The following is a 22,196-nucleotide window of genomic DNA, read 5'->3' on the forward strand; positions in this document are numbered from 1 at the left end:
AGGTTGTTGTCTTCTCCCCTCTAGGTGATATGGTTTGCCTTTGCCTTCCTACTTGGGGGGGAGGAGAGAAGGAGTTTGGAAACAACCCATATGGCAGCACTTTAAGAAGGGATTTCACTGACGTTTCTGCTGGCTGTGCCAGCCCAGCTCCCAGGACCTCACCTGGCACAGATGCTCTGAGGTAGCCACAGCCCCTCGGCTCACTCCTCAGTTCACACCATGCGTGTGGGCTGCACTTGGTAACCACAAAGGCTGCAGAGCAATGTCACTGCTGGGCATGGTGATGTGATGGCCTGGGACACCTCCAGCAGTGTGCTTGTCCTTCAAGGAAACTGCAAAGCTGCTGAACCTGAAATACAGTGTGATGATGGAGTGACCGAAACAGGAGGGGGGTAAACATGTTCTGCACTGCTCCTGATGAAGCAGCAGAGAGGCAAACACAGGGGCAAGTGGGGCTGGAACTGTGATGGAATTCAAGGAATTTTAAACTTCCTTCAGGTTCTGTGACATTAAAGGTCAGATTTCCTTTAGGGATGCTGGGTGGGACCACAGGCACAATGTCAGCAAACAACCACAGGGAGCTGTTTCCACATTCCCTTACTGTTCTCAGAGCACTCATAACTTAGTCAAAAAACACTTTAGGAACATTTGGAAGCTTGTACCCATGGCAAAGGCAGGAGGTGGTTCCTACTCTCCTGTTTCCTCCTGGGCCATGAGCTGCCCCCAGGTCCCCACAGGGAAAGCTCTGCTGGCTGCTGTGCTGGGAGAGCAGCTGGGGGGGCACCCAAAGTGACCCCATGGCTGCAGCTTTGAAAACTCTGAAAAATATAAACAGGAAAAAAAAAACGCCAAATGTTGTTTGAAGAGTCTGCTGAACTCAGTCCTTTAATACAAAGGAAGCATCCTCGACACACACAGCTGCTCTCTAGTCCGTGCCTCCTCACAGCTGTGTGCAGAACTGTGAAGATGACACTGTCATGGATGCAGCAGGACAGGGTCTTACAAGGAGCATAAGGAGCAGGAGACTCACAGTGCAATGATCCCAGGGGCACTCCTGGCCCTGTGCTGCAGCACAGCTGTGAGCTGCCAGGGCAACACTATGGTGAGCAGAGCTGTGCCCACCACTCCCCTGTCTGCAGCACACACATGGTGTGGCCATTCTCTGCTCCTGGGAGCAGAAAGGAAGAAGGCCTTTGCCCATGCAAGGGTACAGCTGGAGGCATCAGCAAATGATGCGCACATGGAATACGGGCAATGAAGATAGGAATCCCTGCTGCAGATCTGCTCCAACCTGGGCTGCACACAGACCATCCCAAGATTGCCCTCAGCATGTACTACTACTGATGCACTCCCTGCTTTGCTGGGCACAGGGTGGCTGTGAGCACTGCCCAGCCATGGGGGACATCAGGAGTGCCTCAGTCCATGTCCCACCACCCACTCACACAACAGCACAGATATGGGCAGCATTGGCCATGGCTGCGCCTGTGGGGGTGAAGGCAACACTGCTGCTGACCCAGTTACTTCGGGCTTTCTCAGCAGCCAACATTGGTGCGACTCTTCAGTAAGTATCCAATTCTGTTTTTCTTCAGCAGGCCATCTTTGCTCGTTGGTATGATGCTACTCATCTACTCTTACTGTACAGATGGAATGCCATTAGGCCATCCTGGCTGAAGTTGTGCCCTGTTGTTGGCGTAGCAGCAGGCTGCTGATGACAGCGTGCAGCTGGCACACTCTGCTCCATGGACATTGTAGGGATTTTTGCAAAACCTGATTCACAGTTTCAGTGAATCTGACCAGTGACACACAGATTTCTAACTAACACTGCTGACAGGTGGAACTTACCTTGACAGTTAATTAAAAGGACTTAAAAAAGAATCGTCAAGGGAAAAGCAGCTCTGCTACGTTCATGAAACTTGAAATTGAAGTCACCAAATGAGAGTAGTAACACAGTAATAATGGGAAACAAAATTCTGAGATCTGACACAGTCTTTGCAGGAAGAATGTTGAGCTTGTTGGCTGATAAGGGCTTAAATGGCTCTGTAGCCCAATGCAGAATGTCCACAGGAGGAAAGCACCTCTCATTCCTTCCCTGAATCACACTGCACACTGCTGGGCTGTCCTGCAGCCTGGGCTGCCATTGCTTCCTGAGGGAAAAGGGCAGTGGTGCCACAAGGCTGAGGAGGTGCCTGTATCTTCAAGGTGTGTGCAGTTTGTGAACTGTTTTTATCAAACATGTTTTTGAAAACTGGTTTGTTTTGGGCTCATCCTTTTCCAGGAAATCCAACTGCTCTGTGCATTACAGTCACCTGCTGTGATGGTAATCCATGTCAATTCAGGCTGTGTGCAGTGCCAGAAAAAACACAGACAACTAAAGCCACAATTCCTGACCATGCTGCTGTGTGTCCCCTTGGCACACCCACACCGCCTTCCTGCAGGGTCCCACCCCAACCATTGCCCCTGGCTCTGTATGACAGACCTGGGGTCTCCTGCACACCCCCAGCCCCAGGGTGTGTCCACTGCTCAGCCTGGCACCTCCACAGCCCAACTGGGGGCCTTCAACCTCCCCCAGACAGCCTCACACAGCCCATGGTGTTATGGGGGCAGCTTGGAGCAAACTGGGGAGATGTCGTTGTCCCTGTGTGACAGCTGCTGTGACTAGTTCCTGTTGTGAGCTGTAGGTGTGACAGGACAGCAGAACACGGGCAGCAGCACCAGTGGCCCCACTGACAACACACACACACAGACCAGCTATTCTGTAGCAGTCATGCTGAAGCTGGGTGATGAGTTGTGGTGTTTGCAGAAGTGACAATGACATCTAGAAGCCATACAAAACTCTTAGTGAGAGGGAAGGAAAGCAAAGCTCTCCATCCCGTTTGAGAAGCGAGATGTGATGGGAGACCCAGCAGTGCTGCACAGGACTGGCAGGGGCCGGGGTGCTGTAGGAGGGCTGCAGCTCTGCTGAGCCCCAGGCTGCTCCCATGTTCCAACCCCACAATACAGGGTATGGCCGGCACTGCAGATGTGCCAACACCCCCCACAGCAGGCATCGCTGCCCCGAATCAGCCCAGTGCCAGCTCCATTGTAGTAAAACATTTATTTGTTACAGTGATGTAAGCTACCATGGTTACAGTTTGTGAACTCACCACTGGCAACGTTTGACACAAGTGGTACCGCAGCTGCTGCCACCCAAGTTTTCATTGTTAGTTTTATAAAAACCTCAGACACCAGGAAAAAAAGAAAAAAAAAAAAAGGTATTTAGACTGAATGTGGCAGATGGGAGATGGGCAATCTGTGAGCTGGGAAGGAACGTTTGTCCGACACTGCCGACCTCCACGGCCTCCTGTGACTTGAAGGAATAGTCTGGGCAGTGTGAACGCGGTGTGACATCAATCCTTGGTGCACTGGGATCGCTTCGTTTTCTGCCTCGTAACCACACTGGGGCAACTGCTTTCAGGGAGCGGAGCAGTGTGGGTGTCCTTCAGGTCAGCCCCAGCTTCTGTGCAAAGAGAGAACAGAGACAGTGAGGGTAACCTGCAGTGCCCAGCGCTGTGCTGCAGCCACCAGACAGACTGACACGGACAGATGGACAGACAGAGGGACAGCAACACCCATGGCAAGGAATGGGAACATTCACTTCTCCAGAATTAGAAAACTTATCACTCCCTAGATTCGCTTCTGACTCCCTGCAGGCAAAGCCCTTTTCTACTACAGTGATTTCACCTCTGTGCAGTATTGGGAGTGTGCACAGAAGTGAAACAAAAACATGAAGCAGTGGATGTGCACGAGCCCAGCACTGACCCTTGCCAGGTTTACATGCAAGTTAAAAGTCACCATGCAGAGAACGTGTAGCATGTGCCCATCTGTCCCTGAGCAGCCGCACCATTGGTCTTGTTCCGTGGGAGAATGGGGACCTGCAGCTCCACAAGTGACTGCAGCCCTGCACCTTGCTGCTGCCAGCCCTGCAGCCCCACTTACCTCTCAGCACCAACACAAACCAGGCCCCCTTCTCAGTGCAGCCATGGCTTGCTGCAGGACACAGCTCTCCAGCTGTTTGCAGCCATGCACTGGGGCCTGCAGGACTCCCTGCCCACCACCCTCTGCCCAAGTGAGCAATGGGAGAAGGGAGCTGTGCTGGAACCATGAGTCTTTTTCTCATTTTCCTGTCCAAACTGAATTCCTGTGCAAGACAGACATGCACACACATCCCCATGATGCAGAGAGACCCAGGCAGCTCCAGGCCCCACGTTCTCCTGGGCTGCAGTGCTGCTGTGTGCCCAGGACACAGCCCCAAGGCGTGGCTCTGCAATCAGCAGTTGCCTGTGTGGCTCCACAGTGTTCAGGACATGCTGCAGCAGCATCTGCACATCACCAATAGCCCCAGCAGCTCCCAGCAGGTGTGTGCTCCCCATGCACAGTGACAGGAACATACTCCTTGCCTGCCTCACCCTGGGTACTAACAAATGCAAGGGAATGCCACCACTTTCCATCTCAGCACCACTCCCAAGGGGCACTGCAGGCCAGGGGGACCCAGAGGTACCACCAGCCCTTCCCAGACCCTGGAAGTCCTGGGGACAGCACTGGGCTGCACTGACCTGTCCCTGCCTGCAGGCTGGTAACAATCCGTGTCAACTGATAACAGCTGTCAGCAACCTCGAGGCTGATACCAACTGAGTAACAACTTCAAATGACCTGGCAGACATGGCTTGTTCCCAGCACGATAGAGGCAGTAGAGCTCATTCTGTTTATTTTCATACAGACAAAGCTTCAATCTTGTCTCTCTGCAGCCAACAATTTGCCATATTTGCTTTTTATTTTTTTAGATTATTTCCTTGCAAGCTAAGCTTCCTTCTTGCTACAGCAGCAGCCTTCATGCCTGGCTCTTGTGAATAAATCAATGGCATTAGCACTTACTATCAGCAAGATCAGCAAGCACTGCCTTTTGGCCTCACATTACTGATGCAAGGTGTGGGTGCTTTAACCCATTCCAGACCCCCTATCTTGCACACCTGTGCTCCATCCATGCTGCCATGAAAACAATGCCACAGCTACATCCAAGCTGAGACAGGCAGAATATGGCACATCTGTTCTTATTTACAGTGCTGCCTTTGCCCAACACTCAACATGCATGCACAGTGCAGCACAGCTTGGTAGCACAACAAGGGCCACTGTTCCCACCAGCCCTGCAGTGCTGCTGTTCCTGTGTGCCCTGGGGACGTGCCACTGGTGACTGTGCTGTGGTGCAATACTTACCTGGGGCAGCCACTGTGGGTCCAGGCACCCCACACAGGTGAGGGAGCATGGCCAGGGTGCTGATGCTCTTTTAGCAAAGCACTGATGCTCTGGCTGTTAACATTGGCTGCATAAAAGAAATGGGTTTCTGCATACAGTAAGACCATCTTCCCTTAGAATGATGGTAAGCAGCCATGTGCATCACACTGTGACAAAAGAGCATGCTTGTGCATCTGCACAGAAGGCGGGAGATGCTGCTGCAGCACTCAGCAAATGCAGGGGCAGCTCAGTGCAACCCTCGTATCTGTGTCACAGCCAGCACTGAACTAAAAGGCGTGCAGAAAAAATGTCTGCAAAGGGAAAGCATCGGATGCATGGTTTCAGTAAGCAGGATCCTATTGATTTTGCTGTGATTTGTTGGTTTTTTTTCAAGCCAGATCTTTGACCTACCTTAAAATTACTTCCTAAATTACCATGGGAGAGGCATTGTGTTATTCTGTTACTGCTGCTGTTGTTCCTTTTAGAGGGCAAGTGCACATCACTTGTTACAACAGCACCTTAAAGGAACAGGACAGTACATTTTCTTGAGATATTGTAAGGCTGACAAATGCTGCCACTCTGCAAGCAGTACCTCCAAGGCTCCAGTTTCTCCCAGTTAGTGAGAAGGAGCAGTAAATGACAGCAGCTGTGACCACTGCTCCTGCTTGTTGGGTCAGTCACTGGGGATAAACACCCAGTGCCTCTCTCTGCATAGTGCCTGCTCCAGCTTGGGGTGCATTTGCAGATGGTGCAGGAAGAGCCACACTGCACTTCTTCAAGGACGTGAGCAGTGCGTGCTGACAGCAGTGGGACATGGGGATGGGCAGCTGCAGGACACACAGACACAGGGCCAGACGGCTGTGGCAGAACTGCCGTCTATCACAGCTTGGGCTGACTTTGCTCAGAACTGCAACATGCACAAGGTGGTGACCAGCAGAGTTCTGCTGTACTCTGAGAAATGAGAACATCTCTGCACTGCACAGAGCAGAGCTCAGCCCCCAGCAGCTCCACAGGGTGCAGTGATGGCTGCAGGAGAACACTGGACCCCGTGCTGGCACTGTGCTGCTCAGGGGACACAACTGCTGGAGGGGCTTTACAACAGGAGAATGGGAATGGGCCCTGCCATCATGTCCCACAGTTCCTGCAGGGCTCTGTGGGATGTGCCCCTATGGTGACGCACAGCAAAGCCCCCATGGACAGCACTGCTCTGCAGCATCGGGGGCATCGCCTGCCCCACACGCATCCCCACGCCCCAATGCCTCTTTTGCTCATTACTGCAGTTCTGCACTGGTGCCTGGGGAGTTTTCCAGCAAACCAGAGCACATTGGCAGAAATAAAGCCACGTTGCACCCAGAACTGAACAGTACCATATATTCACTGTCAAGAACATGCCCAGAACATCAGCAGAAAGGCAGCACAGAGAACAACTAACATAACCAGCTTTTCACCCAACAAAACCCTGCTTCTCCATCCAAACATTACTTGAAGCAGCCCTCTTTAACAGGAGGAGTGTGCTTTGGAAAAGGAGTTAGGAGTGGATTTAAGAAATATGTAAGAGAAAGCATGTGTCAGAAATCTTAGCACAGATTTCTGAAGTTTTTTCTCCTTGCCTGTTCTTGTGAAACACAGAGACCCCCCCCCGACAAAGTGCTGGTGACTGTTCTCATGGAGTGCAAACATCAAGGTCCCAGCCGGGGTGCTGCACAGTGCCTTGGGGTGCTGCACACTCCATCAGGGGGCTGCACTCACTCATACAGCCCGAGGGGGCTCATCTCAGGGACAGCAGCTCCTGGCTGCTCCTCTCTCCCCCAAGGCTTCCCTGAATGGCAGCACTGCATGACCACGATGGGGTAAAGTCACATCTGGGATTCCTACGTGAATGTTTTGATTTCCAAAGAATTAAAAAATTTCCAGCACATCACTGAACAAATATTTCAATGTCATTCTTCTGATCAAGGGATATCTTGGCACTTTTTCTGCATCTATCTGTTACAGCTCTGCTTTTGCAGAACAGAAAGGACAGAAGATTTCCCCCTTCCCAGGGCTTCCCACGCCTGGAATGAACCAAACCTGAACAAGATGGAACATCCAGCTGCATGTTCACCCTTGTGGCAATGGCACAGAATTAACACCCTGTGCACACCCAGAGGACGCTCCTCTCCAATGTGAGCAGAGCCCTAAAGCCACCCAGGTCTACAACGTTAGTGCAGAGTTAAACAAAACACGGTGACATATGGTCCTTCTAAGCTGCTTATACAAATGTACTGCAGATAGAATACTCAGCTTCAGCATTTAGAAAATCGATTCCTTTGAGTAAAAAATGAAAAATATAAAAATAAAGCCCCCCAGAAGCTGTCAATAGTTCAGCACTTTCACAAAACATCAGACACACCCAGTTTGAGACAACACACAAAGCATTTCCATTTGATGTTCGTAAAACGCACAGTTAGGACAAGTACCTCAGCAGAGCACATGGAGAGGTGCCTCCTTACCCACTGTAAGGCGAAGGTACGGGCTGCAGAGATCCAGCTCCTCCGTGGACCATTACCCCCCTTTGCCCAGATTTGCCACGCCTTCATTTTCAACCTTCCATAGCTTTGACAAAGATATCGCTAGCTCTGATGGCGCGCTATGTTAAGAGCTCGTTTCTGTCCGCATGCCCCCTCTAGAAAATTTTCATCTTCCAGAGAAATCTGGAGGTTTTTTTTGGCTTTTTTAGCTTTTCTGGCAGGAACCGAGTATTCTAATTTTGGTGCTTTATTTCCTTTCTGGTCTCTGTACTTCCAAAGGGAAGAAAAAGGGCTTTCTTAAAAAAACCAAGACTCTTCCTTCCCTGTGCTTCCCAGCACCACCTCCAGTTCCCAGCAGAGCACAACCACGACTCTCAGGCTCTGCACACCCAGCCCTAAGCACAGTGCCCTGGGGATGCAGGAGACACTCCCACACTGGACCTGGGGCCCAGCACTGTATGTGTGTGTGCCTGAGAGCCGGAGCACCTGCACACAGGGCTGTGCTTCCTTCATGCAGAGAGTAAAATTTAACTGTTCTATCACTTTAGTGGTCACAAAGCCCATATTAAATCCAGTGTTTAGCATCGGAGAATGCGCTGAGATGTCTCAGTTAAGCTGTGTTTGCTTTAAACGTAATGACCATATGAGTTTAATCAGTATTAATTTTCAAATTTTCTTTAGAATGAGCAGAGCAGCAGAAGCACATTTGGTATCCTCACAACAGGGTGTTTGAGCTGCTACCACCTACTGCCATGTGGTCAAGGCTGACATCCTGGCCTGGCAGCATCCCAAGGGCATGGCAATCAAGCAGCACATCACTGTGAAGGTGTGAACATCTCCCAGCCACTCCACTGTGCACTACAGATGCAAACCACAGTGCTTACAGGAGATAGACCTCTAAAAGCCTGGAACCACTGAGGTTACTGCCCCACCACTGCTCTTGCCTCTGCCCTCTGCTGCTCCACGCTCTGCACTGTCTCAAGATGCTGGCATTCACACAGGAGCTCAACACATTCCATTTCTGCAGGGCAAAGCAGGGAGCAAGCGATCAGCACCGGTCCTGTTGGAAGGCAGCGGTGTTCCCAGCCGTGGCACTGACACTGTGGCGCGGGACGGGAGGGGACCCTCAGCCCAGCATCCCCTGCACACTGCTGGGTGCCCCGGGCAGTCACCGCGAGGCTGGCTGGGTGTACTGAGTGAGTATTTTATTTTACACAAGAGAACAACACAGCGTTGTTGTTTCTGTACAGCATCTGCCTAAAAACAAAGGCAACACCATTATCACGGAAAAGAAATGTACAGTCTGACCATTTTAAAAAATATCATTTTACTGATTGATTCAGAAGTGGTTATTTGTTAGCTTGGAGGAAATTTCATTTCCTTTATAAAAGGCTTTTTCTGTGAAAACTCTCTCTTGTGTTTTCTGCTACCGCAGAACCAGGAAGCCAGTCCTAGAGCAGGGAAGGCACTGGTGCTGTTTCATGCTTTTTTCACCCCATAACCTTTTTTTTTTTCTTTTCTTTTTTAAACTCTGAATGTTGCCTTCTGTTTGGATACTAAATAAAACCAAATGGAAGCTAAACAAAACCCTGTGTGCACTGGGTGGCTTATAGAGAACCCCGCATGGACAAACCATCACTCAGTGAGACAACAGTGGACTTCCAAATCCAATTCCCCGGGAGAGGGAACTTCACATAACGTTTGGCATTTCGTTTGTCACAGAAATAAAAAGTAAACTTAAAAAAGAACCCAAAGGCAGGTCACACAGTGCTTTCCAATATCCACTCAGAGCTCGAGAACGTCGCTGTTCCGCCCTCTGCGCTGGAGCGGCCCGCCTGCGCCAGCATCCCATTCATGGAGAGGCTGCGCCGGGAGCACAGCCCCACGTCCTGCTGGCAGCGGCACAGCAGCAGCTCGCCGCCCAGTGACAGCCTGCGCTTGGCTCTGGACGTGGTGGCCGGCAAGGTGAGGAACTTACTTGGCTTGGATTGTGCTCTTTTGTACGTGGGGACCCCTTTGTCAGAGTCGGGGGGACGGCTAGCTAGCTGCAGAGCAGTGGAGTTATTTCTGTTAGTGTTTTGGGACTCAATACTCGTGGCAGCTTCGCTCTGTGGCTCGCTGCTGGGTTTTGGCCCCGGCTTCCGCTTCGGCTTCTGGGCAGCGGAGGTGCCGGCAGCCCAGGCATGAGGAGAGGGCGAGGTAGTGGTGGCGGTGGCCTCTGGGCCAGGGCTGAGCTCCGGCGAGGGTCCGGCACCGTCGCTGGCGGCCCGGCAGCACTGGGCAGCCTCGTCGTGCCCCACCGCCTGCTTAGAGGCAGACTGGGACAGCACCCCGCCGCAGCCCTGCACCTGGGCCCCGTTCGTCTGCGAGTAAACGTTGCTGACCTTGGTGGCCTTGTGCTGCCCGTTGTTGTTGCACACCTTGTACCGGATCATAAGGATGATGATGAACACAAGCACCGAGGCCACGATGATCCCACCGATGATGATAATCATGGTCCCGCCCAGGAACTGGGACTGCATGAAGTGGCAGCGCACGTAGTCCTGCTCGGTGGTGAACTGCGTGCAGCCCACCACCCTGGTGGCAGTCAGCGAGGTGATTCCATCGTCGTAGATGGCCAAGACACACAGGTCATACATGGTCCCAGCAGCCAGGTTGTTCACCAGGAAAGTTTTGCTTGTGGGAGGTATCATCCTGGGGGCGAGGACATCGATATTAACAAACCCGTGTTGCCACAGCTCCCTCCCAGCCCACTACTGGAGCCCTCCCCTGGTAGCACAGCCCTGGCCCTGGCCTAGCAGCACCACAATCCCCCCCCACAGCTCGTCTAGGCAGAGCCCCTCCTGAGAGCAACTGTAGATGAAATTAAGAAAACAGCAGTTCTGGAAGGTGTGACAGTTACAGCCCAGACTCAGAACAAAGCCACTCAGTGCACAGTGCATGCATGTTCACTCCTCCCAAGCATCACTGCCATGCCAGCTGGGTGTGCTTGCAGGAGCATGTTTGCAGCCAGCATGGTCCCCGTGCTTTCATTAAACTGAGCACATTAAGATCCACTTAACTCATCTAACTTCACAATCCTTCTGCTAATCAGATTACTAAAGAGGATCAGAGGTCTGTTTTGGATTCTCTAGAAATAACCCAAACCAGAGTAATCTCCCAATCTTCATTACCCCTCTGCCCAGCCAAGAGCCGGGCTGTGGCCAGGTGGTGCGGGCTGACAGCCCCCCAAGGAGTGGGCAGCAATGAACTTGCACCAGCAACCAGTGTGGAGCAACAGGGAGGGGCTGGGCTGGGCTGGCTGTGCCATACCTGTACACCAGAGAGTCATCATAAGTGCCATTGTACTGGATCTGGAACATGCGTATTCCAGGTATGTTTCTTTGAAAATTGAATTTCAGCAGAGCAGTGGATGACGTCGCTTCAGCAACAACCACCTTCTTGTCTTGGCTGACTTTTGTATCCCCATTGCTACTGCTTGCATTGGATCCCGACTTGGTGGACGTTGAGATATCCGAGGAGCCAGGGTCAGGCTCGTGGATGTGGTTAGTGCTGTTCAGCAAGTGAGGGAGTTTGATTATGTGCAGGTCCACCGTCTGTGTGGCTTCCCCTGCTGGATTGGAAGCGATGCAAGTGAAAGAGCCTGTGTCCTTCACCGTTGTTATGAGAATGTCGAGTGTACCATTGTCATACACCACAGACCTTGTTGCATTAGAAATAAGTTTGCCCTCAGGTGAAATCCAATGAATTGCTGGTTCTGGATCCCCCCGGGCCTTGCACCTCAGTGCCGCCCTTTGGCCCTCCAGCACCCTCAGCTCGTGAGTGTGCCTGGTAATGAGAGGAGGTTCGCACAGGAACTCCTCCTCAGGGATTGACCAGAAGTACCGGCCCGACAGCAGCTGGGGAGAGGCACACGTCTCCAGGTCATCTTCTCTGGAGAGACGCCTCAGCCACAAGAGCTCACAGTTGCAATGCAAAGGGTTTCCACCAAAGCTTAACGCAAAAGTAGAGGGGCTGATAATTCCTGAGGTTGCCAGTACCTGAGCTCGCTGAAAGAGAGGATCAGGTGGTAGCTTCTGCAGTTTGTTAGACGTGACGTCTAACCTGGTCATCTTGTGGAGGTGGGAGAAGGTCCCCTTAGGAATATGATCAATCATATTGTGGTCCAGGCTGAGAGTGTGCAAGCTAACCATCTTTTCCACAGCATCCCAGGGGATGGTTTCCAGGTTGTTGTAAGACAAATCCAATTCCTCAAGAGCTAAAACATCATCAAAAGCTGTGGAAGAAATAAGAGTCAGCTGGTTGTTGTTAAGTATCAAGTGATGAAGGTTGGAGAGCCCACTGAACATGTCATTGGTGATCTTAGTCAATCTGTTGCTGTTCAAATGCAAAGCCCGCAAATTGCGCAAGTCAGCAAACGCATGAGGTGTGATAAAACTTATTGTATTCCTGGACAGCGTCAGGTCCACAAGGCTGGTCATATTGGCAAAGTCTTTCCTTTTGATGTTTGTAACAAAGTTGTCTGCCAGCCGTAATTCCACAGTCCTCCTGTCAATGTTTGGTGGAACAAATAAGAGCCCTTTCTTGGCACAAAGGGTCGCAAGGTTTGGAGACAAAATCTGACAAACACAGCGCTTCGGGCAGATCTGAGCTCTCACTGCTATGCCAATGAACAGCAGAAACAAAAGCAGTTTTTCCATTGTAGATTAGGTTCACGAGCCTGCAATGAAGAATAAATGTCCGTTAATGCCTGCAAGTATAGGAAATATAACAGAAGTCATAACAGAAGCAAAGGAAAACTGTCTATGGTTAAATCACGAAACAGGTTCACAGAACAGTGTTTCTTTCCCATCCTATCACCAGATGCATTATAGCTCTCCATATCCTAACAAGAGTGCCTACAGTGTCTTTGTATGTATGCACACACACACATCTGCACACATCTACGCATCCATGTGCAAGTAACAGCACGGTTTGGAAGCACCTGCTGGCTCTGTACATTGCAGCACTGGTGCCTTCGGAGCCCCTCCTGCTCGAGCTCTTCCCCCGGCTCATACAGCACTGCCATCCCCATCACTGAGCTTTCAAACTGATGCTTTGACCTCATGATCTGGAGTTACTTTATGATAATGCCATTTATATACTGGAAAAAGGGATGTTTCATGTGCGCTTTACTTGCTGAGCTGAAACCCTCAGTGACCTCTAAATCACTCAATAGGTTTATAACCATTTCTACTGAACATTTAAGCTTTTAATGCTATTTTTGGAATGAACCCAGAAGGAGCTAATTTTACGTCATTGAAAAAACAATAATATGCATAAAGAAAAAAAAGAAGTATCAAGAAAACTCCTGGAAACAGACACCTCAACAGAAGTGGAATATAGGGTAATTTTAGAGCATTGCTGTTTCCCTGATGGCACAGCAGCACCAAACTGCTACCCCAGAATCTCTGACAGTTCAATTAGCCTTATCTTCTACATTGCTAGATCCAGGAACTTCACAGAGTACAAAGACAAAGAAGATAACAGCCATACCCAGAGAAGTTAAATGCACTCGTCTATCAGCAACTCTGTTAAGAACTCCACAAGCTACACAGCCCTTTTCTCACTGCAGCACACAACAGTGAATGGAAACAAAGGTGTAGCCCACAGCTGCCTCTTTTCCAAAAAGTGAGATGTGGGCAGGAGACGAGCAAAACATGTGAGTTCTAGGAGAAAACCTGTGCAGCAGGAAACACCTGGCTGCAGCAGGGCTGCACGATGGAAATGAAACAGTCAGCTCCCTTTGGAACTGATGGAACTATTCGTATACATAATACAGACACATCATAGAAATACCACAGAATCACAGAACGGTTTGTGTTGGAATCTTGAATCTTCATGGATATTCAGTGTCAAAACAGTAATTATTTCTCCTGTTGTCCATCCCATTCATAATCCATCTACACTGCCATGAAAAAGCAGTTGCAGAAAATTGTTGTGAAAATACCAGCCCCTAAAACTTGCCTTTCAGCACTACTATTTTATTTCTTTTGCTAATACTTTTCATGACTGCTAACCAGTAAATCCTCATTTAAAAAATAATAAAATAACAATAAAAGAGTCTTCAAACCATCACGTTTAACTTAAATAATGACTATGTACAGCACTGAAGGCACAGCCATTCCTGTAGTTTTGGGAACCATCCCAAAGCCCCTGGTGGAATCTCAGAACATATGGCTTCCTGATGAGTCAATCCATCCATGTTAACGTGCTGCAGGCTGCAGGCATTGCACTCCTGTGGCCCTATTGCCCCACCAGCAGGGCACAGCAGGACAGGGCATAGTGCCACGTGGGGCTCCTCCCCAGGGAGGTGGCAGTACCTGGATGGGGACCCAGCTCCCAGCATCCGCCCCATGTCTGTCACATGCCAGCAACATTTGCTGAAGACAATCCGCATTTATCTGACAACTGGAAAAGGATATAAAAACAAATTTCCTTTTTAAAGCCAGCTGAGAGTGCAATTTGTGTGCTATACAATCCAACACGGCATCAATTTATATGGGACTCCTTCAGCGAAAACTGGCCATTCTTGGGCTGTAAATGCACCAATTAAATTGGTTCCCTTCCCTGTTATCCTCACGGGAGGCAGCCCGCTCTTGTCAGGAGCTGTAAAGTTTTAGAACGAAACCTTTTGCACCTCTGCTGGGGACAATTTTTTGCATTAATTGCAGCAGAAAGCAAACCTCCTGGGTAGCATTTACATGCATTTGCAGGGTTACATTTCACACTTCTTGTGTCAGCATTGTACACGGAGGCAGTTCTGCAGGTGCACACAGGACAGTTCTGACAGTGACCATAGACTAACAGAGCCCTGCAGAAGTAGCTTGCGCCATACACGCCCCAGAGCCTGCTGGGACCCCCAGGGGCCACTTCCCCAAGCAGCTGCCACTGTTTCAGATGGGATTTTCTATCTCCTCATACACCAGCTCAAAACAGACTTCACAGCTCGGCAACATTCATAGCTGGACCACCAAGGGCCACGGTCGTCCTGGTTTGGGAACACCATCCTCACTTAGATTTGCTAATGCAATACCGCTAATTTAGATTTGTAGCTGTGATTAAGGAAATGTGCTCAGCACTTCTCAGATTCAGCCAAGACTGTTTTTAGAAGTAGGCAAAATTAAAACAGAGTCAGCAAGGTGCATTTCAGCTCTGCAGAGGGCAAGGCTTCAGACAATTCTGTAAGACTCAGCTGATGAAGTGGCAGAAGCAGATACAAAATTCACAGCCTGCACACAGCAGCCTCAGAGCTGCTGCTGGGCAGACAACAGGAACCCTCCTCATCCTCCCCAGCACCTGGGCAGCCCACACCAGAGGGAACCAAGCCCTCCGCCCTCCCACTTCCATCCTCTGTAGAGCAGATGCAGTAGCACACAACTCTCCATCTGAGTTAGTGGGACACGCTGTGCCAGCGGCCCTCCATCACTCCTGGTGCACACAAAAATGCAGATAAAATGCTGTCTCCCATGCCTGTCATGGAAGCAGGCACAGCCCCTTCCTACCAAAGGTTTTTTACCCTTAGTGACTCAGTGCTGGAGCAAGGCTGCAGCTGCCCTCTGCTACTCTGCGGAGCTGGGACAGGGACTGTGGTGCTCCCTCAGGGAGCTGCCTCGTCCTGTATCTGCAGCTGGGACCACAATTTCCCCACAGTTAAAACCTGATGGAGGCAGGAAGGGTGACCACGGACAAAGCAGAGAAGCGTCACTGAGCTGTGATAGAATCCTCCTGACGGGGCCGCCTGGTCAGAGAGGCAGCTGCAAGCGCCACAAGTGGCTGGCACTAGTGGAGGGGGACACCAGACCACAGAGCAACACTGGGGACTGCTTCCTTCTATTGTACTCCCAGGGACCAGAGAAGGAAGCACAGAGAACACAGTGTGCCCCATCTTGCACAGAGCAGCAGGCAGCGCGGTGCAGTACAGCACAGCACAGCACGGTGCAGCATGGTACGTCATAGCACAGCATAGTAGCAGAGCAGCACCCAGCACCCAGTGCCAGCTCCCAGCACCCTGCACCCCAAGCAAACAGGTCAGGGCAAGGAGCACCCTACATGCCCTCACAGTTCATACCACCATGGAATCATTAAGGTTGGAAAAGACTTCTAAGATCACCAAATTCAACCCCACCCAACACCCATCACACCCACTAACCAACAAGGGGTAATGGCTTCAAGCTCGGGGAGGATAGATTTAGGTTAGATATTAGGAAAAAAATCTTTCACAGTGAGAGTGGCGAGGCACTGGCACAGGCTGCCCCATGGTGTGGTTGATGCCCCATCCCTGAAGACTTTTCAAGCGAGGCTGGATCAGGCCCTGGACAACCCGATGGAGCTGTGGTGTCCCTGTGCATTGCAGGGGAGTTGGACCACATGGCCTTCAGAGGTCCCTTCCAACTCTAAGGATTCTATGAGTCTATGACTCTAACCAGGGCTGAACTAGCATCAGTATGATCATTTAGCACCCTCCAGGTCTATCAGCTCTCCCACGCTGCAGCTTGAGAAATGCTGTTGGCAGGTGCTGGGGAGAATGAAGAGAGCAGATAAAGGTGGGTGCATGGCTCCCCTCCAAGTGCAGCACCCATGAGAGGCCTGAGCCCTGCTCAGATGGCCAGCGAGACCCAGAGGTGCTGCAGGATCCTGCTGTTGCCAAGTACCCAACTATTCCTGTTATATTGTTCCCAACCGTTCACAGTTTTTGTTGGCTTTTTTTTTTTTAAAGTGTTAAGTAAGTTGCAATATAAATGCGAGGAAAGCTTAAAATAAAGCTATGTGTTTGTACAAGTGCTCACAAGTGCTCTAAAAGTCTTGCAAAGATGTACTGGTATTTGCCGCTGAAGCACAGCACAGGGTATTTATTTCACTTAATAAGAAGAGCCAACCTGCACATGGCATTACACTGCATAGCCCGAGCTGCCTCCTGTGTGCTCCCAGCACTGAGCAGCTCACCTGGCTCACAAAGCACGGCCTGAATCTCACTGCTTGCTTAAAGCATCAAGAAAAAGGAAATGAAAACAAAGGGGCAAATGAAAATCTCCTACAAAGGTATGGAGTGCTTTCATTTAGTGCTTGGTGCTCTCAAAGAGATGGGGATCATCAAGCTCCTCATGTGATACGTGTGAAGGCTCTCAGAAACGAAGCTTTAGATTAGTTCTGTTACATTTTTTGAGTTATTCAGTGACTACAAAAATAAACTGTGAGTTACAGTCGGCTCCAGAACTCACTGCTGTGCAGATGCTCCAACAGTGTCTCCCAGGAGTGAACAGCCCCATCAGCCCCCAGCTCACTGCTCTCCTCAGGACATGCCACAGTGCCACTGCTTCCCTCTTAGTGACCTGAAATGCTCCCATTTCAGAGCATAGAAGTCCTCGCCTTTAATCATTTTTTCCAGCTACAGACAGGTGTCTCCCATTGATAAAGCCCATGCAGGAAGCCTTCATGCCTCCCATGTAGCACTGTGGGATTTGTACCCCAGGAATGGTCACAACAGCCCCACACCTGGGACTGTCACTCTCCCTGTCCCATACAGCTGGGGCTCAGGTGCCAGCAGCTCCCACGCTTGAATCAAAGGCCTCCATCAGCATGCTATGAAAACAAGTGAGTGCTCATCAGCTCATGCACCCACTTGAGGTCATGTATAGACCCAGTGAATTTGAAATGTCTACCTGGAATTGAATGAGGGGACACAGGAACAAAGTGACAGCACTGCTTCCTATTTCCTGTGTGTGGCTTACTGTTTTGGTTTTTCTTTTCCTCATCTTCACTGGGAGCAGTAATACACGTTAGGATATTTCATGCACCATTTTGCCTATTTGTCCAATGCTATAAAGATTCATTTCATATTGAGAACTATGTGACAAAGGGAAGCAGCAGGATATAGGATGCAGTAAATTATTATCAAACCATTTCTGCTGCATCCAATCCTGTTTGGACTGTAGGTGCTGCACACACTGAGTGTGTGGGGAACCTGAGCACAGCACAGCACTGGAGAGCTGCAGCCAGCTGCTAATGCAGTGCCTGCCTCACACATAATCCATCATCACTAAGGCCATGGCAAAGCCTGCTGACTGCATTTCCTACCCCCCCGGCCTCTGGAGAAGCTGTGATTCTCAAGGTTTTTGCAAATGCAATTTCATGGTGGGGAAAAAACGTCCAGGAGCCGTCTGTATTCACCTGCTGCAGATGAAGGATGGGGAAATAGCTGGCATGAGCCTCGAAAGGCATCTGGCAGCCATGCTAATATGGGCATATACTTAAGCGGAAAATGCAGAGCTTCAATTTCACAAAGGTCAATGGTTTGTAAACATGTCTGAGTGTTTCTCTGAAACAGAAACACAGCACCTAAAAACAAAACACACTCAGACCAACACGCCATCCCTGGGGAGCCCCACGCCTGCACAGCACTGCCGGACCACAGGCAGCTCCGCACACAGTCAGTGCCCACTGCCTGCTCTGCACTGCCCATCACCTGAGGCCACGGCACAGTGGGTAGCAGCCAGGGCTCCTCCTGCCCACCCACTTGCTAAGCCTTCCTCATTTTTCTCCAGCCTTAAGCCTTAAACGATATACACTAGAGGTAAGTACTGGAATAGGCTCGCCGGGGAGGTGGCTGAATCGCCATCCCTGGATGTGTTTAAGAGGCGTTCGGATGTGGTGCTCAGGGATCTCATTTAGTGCAGGGTTTTTAGAGTTAGGGTACTGGTTAAGCTGCGGTTGGACTTGATGATCTTCAAGGTCTTTTCCAACCTGGGTAATTCAATGATTCTATGATTCTAATGCATTCCAGGAGGCAGTTTTTCTCCCCGTAATGAGGTCTAAACCTGCAAGATTGAAGTGAAAAATAATGCCTGTTCTAAAAGATTTCTAAGGAAAGCAGGACCAGTATTTGTAAGACGCACAGTGAATGGCACACATGCTGACACCTGTGAGCACAGCACTCACTGTCTCCATAAGCAGAACTCAAGGCATGGAGCCAAGCAGAGAGACTGCCCTAAGGCTGGGAGATGAGCACAGCCACTGACCTCAGGCCTGGAGGTGAGCATGGACATAAGCCTTGGGATGGGAACTGAGTGTGGCCGCCAGCCCCTGGCCCCAGCAGACCCTCAGCTTGTGGGGCAGGGGCTCAGGAACAGCACAGCAGAAAAGCAGAAAGAGGAAAGGTTCAGAGGAAGACTCGTGTCCAATACAGGTCTGCCTCACTCCATTCCCAGGGCAAGGGCAGCTGAAGCACACTTAGAAGGGGATTTTCATTTCTCTGCCCCTCTCACATGGAAGTCAGGGCAGAGACAGAGCACTGGGCACTCCCCATGTCCCTGGCAACAGCCGTGGCCAGGATAGAGAGTACCTGCACTGTCAGTGCCTGGTTTTCTCTCTGTTGAGTCACTCTGCCCAGAAACCCTCCTCTTAAGGGCATTTGCTCAATGGCTGAAGATGGACGGCAGCATGGGGCACAAGCCACTCTCCAGCTCAGCATTAGGTCTTTGGTCAGCAGTCCTGGGCACAAGTGATGTGGGACGCCCTGCACTACCCTGCTTCCTGTGCCTGCATCTGCCATGTGGCAAATACATGGCACTGCATTTTATTTTTACAGTTTCAGAAAACTTTACAGGTTCAGAAAACTTATAGAAAATCTCACGCCATACGTGCAACAAGCATTTCCACAGGGAGTTGGCCAAGTGATGCCAATTATACACACACACACAGAACCACAACCCCTCACTGATTCTCCCAACTGAACCCTCCATTTATTTTCTCACGACTTTCAGGGACAGTGGTGTTTGCTCAGATCACAGCCCAGGCAGCACAGACTTCCACAGATGGGTCCAACTGCTCTGAGCTGAGCAGAAACAAAAGCCTGGTGATGGTGGGGTGTGAGGGCAGCACCGCAGGGTCCTGCTCCCAGCACCGTGCCCACTATGCACACTGCCCACCCATCCTCTCCTAGAGCCCTGCCTTCAGCTGCTGCACTCTGAGAGGGGCTGTGTCTTGGGCAGCATTAAAGGGAGCTGAATCCATTATTAATGTCAATTTCACACATTTCTCAGTTGTCACTCTGATATGGAGACAGCCAAGCAGTAAAAAGTGGTTTTGTGCCTGCAGAGGACTGAGGTGTTACAGCAGTTTGGCTTTTTATTCCCCACTGTTCATCTGTTTCACGAACAACTCTAACTTCCTTAAATTGTTTGTAATTTGAAGATAATTTGCAAGTGGTTATTTTCAGTTATTTTGCCCACTTATTTTATTATAACCCACGAGATTAGAGTGTTCTGATACTTTGTTCCATGACCTCATCAGTGTAAAACAGAGGATGCATCAATGATGCCAATGCAATCCGTGATCACACCCTTGCCAGCACCCTGTAACCCCTGTGCCCGCTGTCCCCTGGGAGCACCCTCTGCCCCTGTCCCCTGGATGGGGCTGTGGGATCACTGCAGGCAGCCCAAACAAGCACTGGCATCATGTATACCCCCACCCCCCAGGACAGAGCCAGGCTTTCTGTACGCTCTTAACTCAGCCCTCATTCTCTGCTGCGTGGGATGCGATTATCTCAGCCTGCAGTGCCACTAATGATTTTAAAATTGCTCATCACGCCTTAATTCCCAGCCTCTTGCTGGTCACTGACCCCTTTGTGCAGGTTGTATCACAGTTCTGGGCAGGAAATCTCCCTGCGTCACCACTGGTGCTCAGGCTTACTTGGGAGATAATGGGAAGTGACGCAAAGAGTGATTCCCTGATGATCGATAAAGAATTGCCAGCAGCAGCCAGGAAAAAACGGACACTTTGGGGCACTGAGCTCCAAATGATGCCAACACAGCTCATTCCTGAAGGACCCAGTGAAGCCCCATAGTTCCTGCAGCTGTCCCAGTGTTTTGCCAGGTGAGGAGGATGGGATGTAGGGACTGCTGGAGCCCACAGGCACTGCAGGGTAACAGTGCTGGGCTGAACACATCAGGGCTGAGTGCAGCAGAGGCCCCACGCCATATGCATGTAGGTGACACCAGGATGGGAGCAGCTGAAGCAAGGCACAGAACCTGGTTTGCTTTCCCTTCTGTTCCCCACCACTTGCTCGCTCTCTCCTTTGCACACATCCGTGAGCAGAGCTGCTGCCACCAGCTGCTGCCAACTCACTAACGGAGCTGACAAGAGCTGTCACCGTGGTGGCTCCGCATGGAAGACACATGGTCGCACCACAGGCTGCACAGCTCTGTGCCACTGCTGCTTGTGCAGCTCCATGACCACGGCCAAGCACAGAGCTCTGCTTTGGCACCGTGAGCCCAGGCTAAAACTCATGCATCTGAAATTCAATAAATTCAGTGCTGAGCGACTCATACAGGAAGGAAAACTCAGGAACAATGTGCTGAAGTGAGGCAGCTCATTAGGCATTTGTAGCACAGAGAAGGAGCCGAGAGTGATACATGGCATGACTCAACACAGTGGTGTAGGAACAAGGCTGCAGCTATGTCAGTTATTAATAGCTCTGCCGTAAGAAAATCTGGCAAGGCAGCCACCCTCGGGCTCCTGAGCACTCCAGGCTCCGGAAGCGTTTCTCACAGCTCTGTGCCCAGCCCAGGGAGATGGGCATTTAAACAGCGCACACAGCATGGGCTGCTGCTGGGCAAGGTGCTGCTGAGCACCACAGCAATGGTTTGGGGGCCCCACTCCCAGCACCCCTGACTGCAGGGCTCTCCAGGTGCCCACAGGAGGGACACTTCCAAGGGCACAGCGGGAGCAAGAAGAATGGTGGCATGAGGTGCTGCCCACAGCCTGGGCATAGGGCAGTTTTGCTGCTGCCAATTAAGAACAGTTGCCTTGAGCCTTGGCACCCTACTGCAAGATCCCATGGCATCCCATGAGGTTTCTTCAGTACAAGTCTCCTGCTAGGCCCAGTTTTGTGCAGGTGAATAAATGTGAGGCCATCCTGCTGTACTAATTCCTCCAGCTGAGGAACACCCAGCCAAGTGCCAGTGTCCCTCCTGTATTCCATCCCTCCCAACACAGCTTCTGGCCTGAGGGGCTCAACCTGAAGAGAAAATGGCCACTTGGTTTCATCCATCCTGATAAAAAGCAAGGGGTACATTTACACCCCTGTCTTGTGCAGCATACAGCCCCATGAGCTGCTCGGGGCGGTGCTGTTCCTTAGGTTCCAGCAGGCACAACTGAGAACTCTTCCCTTCACATTTCTTCCTTGTCCTTGGAATATAAGCATCAGTAATACACTGCAGCAGTGATCCCAGGGAACCACTGACTTTCTGAGGCAAATCTAAGCAGGTGTACAGGAGTAGCTACCTGCAAGCAACACATCCCACCTGAGCTGCCCATTGCTCCTTCCTGGGTTTGCCTTTCTACACCTGCTGGAAGCAGCGTGCACGGATTGATGGCAAG

At 50.7% G+C, this 22,196-nt stretch overlaps 1 protein-coding gene across 3 annotated transcripts in view; it reads right to left on the reverse strand.

Moving 5' to 3' along the window:
* Nucleotides 1-3,079: 3,079 nt before the first annotated feature.
* LRFN5 (leucine rich repeat and fibronectin type III domain containing 5) overlaps nt 3,080-22,196 on the reverse strand; it is a 45,156-nt gene continuing 26,039 nt past the window's right edge. Inside the window, exons 2-4 of one of the 3 annotated variants that reach the window (XR_014946213.1) lie at nt 11,091-12,498; nt 7,728-10,472; nt 3,080-3,496 (exon numbers count right to left, since the gene is read on the reverse strand). Coding sequence is in view for 2 of the 3 variants with exons in the window: in XM_085547885.1 (XP_085404011.1) it covers nt 9,539-10,472; nt 11,091-12,478 (2,322 nt within the window). In the remaining variant the exon portion in view is untranslated. Of the gene's footprint in view, nt 3,497-7,727; nt 10,473-11,090; nt 12,499-22,196 lie in introns of those variants that run through there. The other 2 variants (XM_085547886.1, XM_085547885.1) reach the window with 2 other exon arrangements.

Source organism: Coturnix japonica, chromosome 5 (assembly GCF_054131305.1).
Source record: "Coturnix japonica strain WE chromosome 5, WE-NBRP24, whole genome shotgun sequence".
Classification (NCBI taxonomy): Eukaryota; Metazoa; Chordata; class Aves; order Galliformes; family Phasianidae; genus Coturnix; species Coturnix japonica.